The following is a 7575-nucleotide window of genomic DNA, read 5'->3' as shown; positions in this document are numbered from 1 at the left end:
TTAATTTTGTCATTCTAATTGAAAAATAATACACAATAAAACAAAGAGTTCTTTCTTTCTTTTAACGATAAAATAAAGAATTTATATGTATAAAATTTTACATGGAGAAAGATTGACATATATAGGACCTGTTTAGATAAGTTTCTATAGAAATAGTTGTTTAAATTCTTTGATTTAGAAGGCGAACTTAATTTGTTTTTTTTGGGTGGGATTTTGAAGGTAAACTTAGCACTACTATTGAATAAAATGACAATTAGTTTTGCTAAATATAAAATATACGGCGTAGTCTTTCCATGCATGGGAGCCACTATGCCGTTTCTACGAACAAATATCCAGACCAACAACGCGTCAAAAAGAAGCTTACAGGTTAAGATACTTCGTCTACTTGAAACCCTAAAAATATAATAAAACAAAAAGAGATGGGAATGAGAGAACAATAAGCGCAAAGCAAACAAAGCAGTAAAGCCTCTTCTTGCTTTCCTCAACTCCATCCTCCTCCTTTTTTCCTTTACTTTCTTCTGGTATTCCCCTTAGTGCGATTCTACCTCCACCTTCTCCCTAAAGACCCATCAAACTTTACAAAAAAAAAGAAAAAGAAGAAAAAAACAAAAACAAACACAAAAGGATTGAAGCACCATGGTTTTCTCTTCTATTCCAGTCTATTCAGATCCTCCCAATTGGCAGCAGCAAGTAAGGATTCAATTCCCTCAAAATCCCAGCCACAGTTTTTAAAACCCTAAAATAAATTCAGCAAATCACAAAAGAAAACTAATTATATATTCCTATTCCTTGTATGCAATCTTCCTGAATATACCAGATTTGTTTTCATTACAACTCATCCATTTCTTTCTTTGTTTTGTTCTGCAGCAACAAAATCAACACCAAGCAAATGGAATTAACAGTCCTCAGCTGCTTTCGCCGCTACCTCAGCCGCCACAGGCTCCTCACGTGGGGGTTGAAGCCGGCCAAACCCGGTCCGGTCCGATGGCGGATCGGGCCAAGATTCCGGCCCAGGAAGGAGTTCTGAAGTGTCCTCGGTGTGAATCCACCAACACAAAGTTTTGCTACTTCAACAATTACAGCCTCTCTCAGCCACGGCACTTCTGCAAGACATGTAGGCGTTATTGGACAAGAGGTGGTGCTCTCAGGAACGTTCCTGTTGGTGGAGGATGCCGAAGGAACAAGAAGCACAAACGGAGTCGCTCAAAATCTCCGGTTTCTACTGACAAACCATCACTTCCTAATTCCACAAGTGCAATCCCTGAGCTTATTGGTCGTTTCCCACAACCCTTCATAGCCTCTCTTCAGAGTATGAACCGCTATGGTGTAGGGAATACAGGTGTTAACTTGCGTGAGATTCAAGCACAGAACGGTTCTCAAATGGGGTTTCAAATTGGAGGTCATGGCAATGGTACTTCAAGTGTTGCTACTGCAGGAGGAGGAGTGGAGCAGTGGCGGTTCCAGCAGTTTCCTTTCTTGAATGGTTTTGAGTCAACTTTAGCTGTTTCTAATTCCTACCCTTTTCAAAGTGAAAGTGTTGAAGGTTTGGTTGGAGATATTGCCGCAAGTTCCAGGGCTACTCAGCTCCCAGCACGGGTTAAAATGGAATATAACGGTGGCTTGAATTTGTCAAGATCTCCTTTGAGTGTCTCAGAAAATAGTAACCATTACTATTCATGGACGGATTTATCAGGGCTTGTATCTTCTTCAGCGAGTCATCTCTTGTAACTTTGACCACTCATATGGGTCATAATTCATATGGTAGCCACAAAAATTTAAGGGTATTGGTGCTGTTACTTTTTTTTTTTTATCAATAATTGAATGAGTTTCCATTTTATGAATCTCTCTCTCTCCCCCTCTCTCGGCATGTTTAAACTCATATAATTATTGATCCAAAAAATATTTGTACCAATAAACTCTTAGATTTATATATCCGGGTTAGGATGGCAGCTCTCCAATGTTCCACTGTCTTCACGCGTCAGTGTTGTTAACAGAAATCCAATCAGGCTGGTAGAATTTAGTCTTCTTCAATTGTATATTTTTCTTGTCATTGGTTTTGTTTATGTTTTTTGCACCGAGTTAAGTTTCTTTTGTGTTCTATTGGGCTTTCTTTGTACAACGGTGCGTGCATGTATTGTGTTTTGTTTGTTTACTATGCAATATCATTTGGGATATCATTTGCGCAATTTTTTTCCCTTGAGTTTATTGCTCTCTTACCACTAATTTTCCAGTTTTCGCCCACGTATGGCGATAAGATAGTAGCACGATAAAGCAAAGGTATCAAGACAGAAGAAAAGTGATACTGTTCTACAGTATATTAAAGAACGTGCCTCACCACATTAGCATTTATCGAGGCAGTGTTTCTAGGGATAACTTTGTTAGAAATTTCAAGCTTGAGAACTTTTCTCCTATCGTGCAGCCTCGATCGACACAAGTTTACATTATCATAATTTGAATTTGAGAGGCAATCTTAATGCAAAGTCATAAATATGGTTTTGCATATAGATATTCCACAAGGGCTGATTGTGTCATGCATCTTGGAGCGGATATATAGATAAAGCAAACAATATATACTAAATATTATGGTAAGTCACTCATTGTTTCTTCTCTTACTTGTTTGTTTGTTTTCTTTTTCTCTTCCGTGCACGGTGCATCTTGCGGGTACTGCAGCTAGTATTTGCTAGCAGTTGCTAGTGTTGCACGCACTCAATATTTATTCAGAGAAAATTTTCTCAGAAACTTGATTTCGTCGACAGTCATTTAATGTCCATAGCTCTTTCCTTGTCCTCAAAATTCTGCCAAAATCAGAATTCCAAGGAAGCTCCAATAATTGTACTTTCAGCAGATTTGTATTGGGAAGTTTCTTTCTCGTGTTTCTAATTTTCAGTTAATTCACTTACACAACCTCCAAGTCAAAAATGTGTGAATGGGAGAGGAAAAGTAAAAGAGATCGATCTATATAGAGAGAGAACGTAAAGAAAATATACATTCGACGTCAGTCAACAGCTAAGACTTTACGATGTTGTAATTATCAAATTAGATTCATGAGCTGGGACGTACACATTTGTTGTTTTTTGAGGTTGAAAGTGTAAGTAAGATATGGAATCAATCTTAGAAGACGCCAAAATCCCACTCAAAACCATGCAATTCGACCAAACAGAAGTTGGTGAGTATTCTAGAACTTGTTCAGCAGAATGATACAATTTACAAATATACAAACACCGATAATATCATTTTTGGCCATATTACATTATATGCGCATTTGAAAACAGAGAAGGAATTGATAAGATTGGTCAAAATAAATGTGAACTTTTTTCTACGTATTATGATGGTAATTTCTCATCTGTCCACATTGGAGTTTTCCGTGCGCTTCAAAGTTAACCGAACAAATATGTTGAAGACCAATAGTTACTAACTTTATTATTATAATACTACTATTGAGAATAAAAGAAATCATCTTTTAAAAAAGAAAAAGCAGACGCGATAACTTTTGTAAGGACTAATGCTGGCTTTCAACAACGAATAAAGCAACACAACCAGCAGAGGCCAATTCAGACAAAAGCTCTCTCCGTGTCTCTGTGTCGTCAGCAAAGTATTGGGACCTAGGGACTAGAAAAATGGTTACCCTAATTCCAAAAAGAAAATATATCATAAACATTTAATATATTATCTAACACTTAAAAAAAAATTGATATAATATAAAAAGAAAAGAAATATTAATAAAATATTTAAAATAAAAGATAATTTATGTATCATTATTTATTCTAAAAATGTGGTGTGAGTTAGTCTAAAATAAGGATGTCTTCAAATAATAATTTTATAAGTTTTAGTTTTATATTTTATTTATGAGATATAAGATGTCACACGAGTAATTAATAACTTAGGTTTTGGAGGTATGAATTCTGTCTTTGTGAATTGAGAGAAACATATGAGCTTGAAAGGCAACAAACGACGACTAACCTATTTTATATTGAGATTCAACTTTTTATTAGAAAAATGAGTATGATAAAGATGGAACTTTAAATTAAACCACACGGTCATAAATAGTTTTATAGTAGTATATTATTGTATCATCTCTGTTGCAAGAAAGTTAGCAAGAGTTGAAGGAAAAGACGTAAAGAGCAGTGTGGGTTAAATTTGCAGGGTTGCTGATACGGTACGAATGAATCAAGGGGGCTCAAAAATTCATGCATGTTTCGTGGATTGGAGTGAAATTCCACTAGCTAGTCTTTGAACGGTGTTTTCAGGACAACCCCCCCCCCCAAAAAAAAAAAAAAAAAAAACAAGAACAGTGCTTTTACCATATATTAAATAACTGGCGAAATTTGCATCATTGATGTTTGGAACCAAGTGTGATCTATATGGATTGCAAGACACAAAGGACTCCTAGATTTGTTTTCTTTCCTTTCCGTTGCTTCATTTACCCCCCATCATATATCTCTTCTAATTCTTTTTCTCCTTCGTCTTCTTTCGCTTCTAACCTTTTCCTTTTCACAGTTGCGTGGGACCTCGCCTATATCTTCATGGCATGGCATGACAGATACCGATACCATTTACCAACTTAACTTAGAGTCGTCAATAATGTGCATTGGTGAAAAATATTTGTTGTAAAAGCAATGCTATTTGTTCAAATCGACAAAGTAAGATAGAACTAAAAGGGAAGCAATGGGAAAAAAGTTATTACTAGTTACTATTCTACATGGCACGCACGTCATGTTCTTTAATAGGAAAAGTTACCTTCACAAATTATAAACCAAACACTACACAGTAACATTGTTATATAAAGATGGAAAGAAAAAAAAGAGAGAAAGGGAGGCAGAAAAAAGAAGCAAAGGTTACCATGTTTACGGTTGCGAGGTCCGTCTAAGCGTTGTACAATTTTCTGTACCATTATGACGACTGCTATATTATTTGAGTTTCTATGGTGCCCATACTAATTTGGGATATTCATACTCTTGTATTTTTTACCAATAAGAATTAAGTTGCATTATTATATTTTTTATTTTAAAATTTAATGATAATTTTTTAATATATTGCAATTTAGTCTTGTATAATAAAAAAATATTTTAAAAAAAGAAATTGAACTTTTTAATTTCACAAAATCAAACATTCCGGTTCAAACTAAAAACTTTTGCAAGCATACTCACATTCATTGCGGTTCAAATATATTTCAATCCTTGTATAATCAAAATATTTTTTAAAAAGAAATTGAACTTTTTAATTTCACAAAATCAAACATTCCGATTCAAACTAAAAAAATCTTTACAAACATACTCACATTCCAATTCAATCTAGCTTCCTCCTTCAGTCCTTCTTCACTACCATGCACCGCCAATGGCAGCACTCCCTAACAAAGATTCTGTCGCAACAAATCCCTCAGTGTCGATGAAGCGTCCAAGTGAGGCACCTCGCCTTGATTGATTCCGTTTGCTAATGATTCCTCAGTATTGTTGTTGACTTGAAGGGTACTTGATTTGCTTTATAATTTATAATTTTTGTATCTTTAATTTAAAATTTGGGGGTTTACCATTTCATGCCATGGTCGGGATGTGATAAAGAAGGCGAAGGGGGCACTGCATAACCAAGAGAAGATGACCAGTGACAGACTCGAAGTTACCAACTGGTTTTAATAAATCTTATTGGTTTGACCACCATTTTTCACGACTTCTTGAAGCAATCCAAAATAAGATGTGTAGTTGTTACCAACTGACTGTCCATGATAATCCTGAAACAGAAAGTTTTTTAAAGTTTAACATACAAATCAAATGACACACAAGAATCATAGAAAAAGTTATCAAAGTTATAATCTCGTAATTAAGAAAATTAACAACCTGAGGTACTTGTGATAAAATGAGAACTTGGGTATTGTGAGGAAAAACAGGAACTCCACCATAGTTAGGTAAGCTAAATGGCCCTTGGTTAGAATTGACATATGTTGGGATTTGCATTGGGGGTACTTTAGGTTGTACCATAGGCTGCGTTGGGGATATCATAGGCTGCGTAGGAGGAAACATAGTTTGCACTTGGGACATAAGTGACCTCCACCAGAACAAACAACTAGTTTGATTGTGTAATAAAAGACAAATATAAATAATCAAATAAAAAAAAATTACACATTGTCAAGTCATATACATAACCATTTCTAAACACTGATTTACATAAGCATTATCTGAGTTTTGTGTCATCTTTTTTGCTATCTTTTGCTTCTGATTAACTTTCTCTTTGTCACTGACTTTCTTTTTACCTTTCTATATCAATGAGAAAAAAAATTTACTTAAAACCAAAGTCAAAAATAATGAAATTAAAATAAAAACAAACTTAATTTACTTTGTCACTATGGCTTGTAGGGTTAGTAGACAATCCAGTGTCCTAACCCTTGTTTAGATCAGATGTCTGCCTTTCTTTATCCCACGAAATCAAATAGAAATAAAAATATTACACATTGCCAAGCCATGTACGTACATAACAATTTCTAAACATTGATTATGGCCACAAACTTGTACTTACATGATCTGAGTTTTGTGTCATCTTTTTTGCTTTCTTGTGCTTCCGGTTAAATTTCTCTTTGTCACTAACTTTCTCTTTACCTTTACCTTTCTATAGAAATGAGGGGAAAAACCAATCACTTAAAACCAAAGACAAAAATAATGAAATTGAAATAAAAACAAACTTAATTTACTTTGTCATTATGGCTTGTAGGATTAGTAGGCAATCTAGTGTCCTAACCCTTGTTTACATCAGATGTCATCATTTATTTATCCAACAAAATCAAAGAAATTCATCTCATTTCCTACACAATTGAAAAAGATAACCATTTAAATTAAAATTGTAATTGTTATCATCTAGAAAAAACTTATGCTATCAATTGTTGTGCTAGATCCAAATGACTCTGCTTCATGAGATAATTGTTCATCATTCATACTCTTATCATTTGTACCATCACATTGTGGACACATCCTAGCATTGTGTTTTGTGCTATTACAATTTGAACAATGTCTTGACCTCTTCTTGCAACTATCACGCTTCTTTGGAGCACCTTTAGTCTTGATCATTGTGGGATCACAGAAGCACTTTGATGATGAGTTTTGTGTGGAAGCATGTTCACCTAACTTCTCATACTTAATGGTAAGCTTCAGTATGTCTTCCATGACCTCATTGTAGTCTACCTTTTTTTTTGCAGCTACCTTGCAAAGCCTAGTACACGCACCGCAGTATGCCCAAAATCAAGCAAGTTTAATTGCATCAGAATCAACTCCCTTCGATGATACAGATGATACAAAAGCACTCTTAGTTTCTTTAGTCCGCCGCTTCAAAATCAAACTACTTGGAATATGGTCAACGTGCTCCACTTTCATGACACATAAAATATGCGAACACGGAATATCAAGCAATTCAAAACGTCTCTATCCACAAGAAAATATTGACTTTGAAGTATCACACCCAACTTTCATTTCCGTACTAGGATCACAATGCTAGGTTAACTGGAAGATCAATCGGTCCCCATTCACCACTTGTTTAGTAACAAATAACGCACAAGCCTCTGCAATCTGCTCTTTAACTTCGTTAAAAATCTTT

The 7575-nt window shown here is 35.0% G+C and overlaps 1 protein-coding gene across 1 annotated transcript; it reads left to right on the top strand.

The window, feature by feature from the left end:
• Positions 1-407: 407 nt before the first annotated feature.
• On the top strand, positions 408-2186 carry LOC114386960 (dof zinc finger protein DOF3.6-like). The gene is made up of 2 exons (XM_028347044.1): positions 408-690; positions 868-2186. Exons 1-2 carry the CDS (start codon positions 637-639, stop codon positions 1726-1728), a joined length of 915 nt encoding a protein of 304 aa, XP_028202845.1. The 5' UTR covers positions 408-636; the 3' UTR covers positions 1729-2186.
• Positions 2187-7575: the final 5389 nt, after the last annotated feature.

Source organism: Glycine soja, chromosome 15, assembly GCF_004193775.1.
Source record: "Glycine soja cultivar W05 chromosome 15, ASM419377v2, whole genome shotgun sequence".
NCBI lineage: Eukaryota > Viridiplantae > Streptophyta > Magnoliopsida > Fabales > Fabaceae > Glycine > Glycine soja.
Note: the sequence above shows the minus strand (reverse complement) of the source record. Positions and strands in the feature narration are given on the sequence as shown.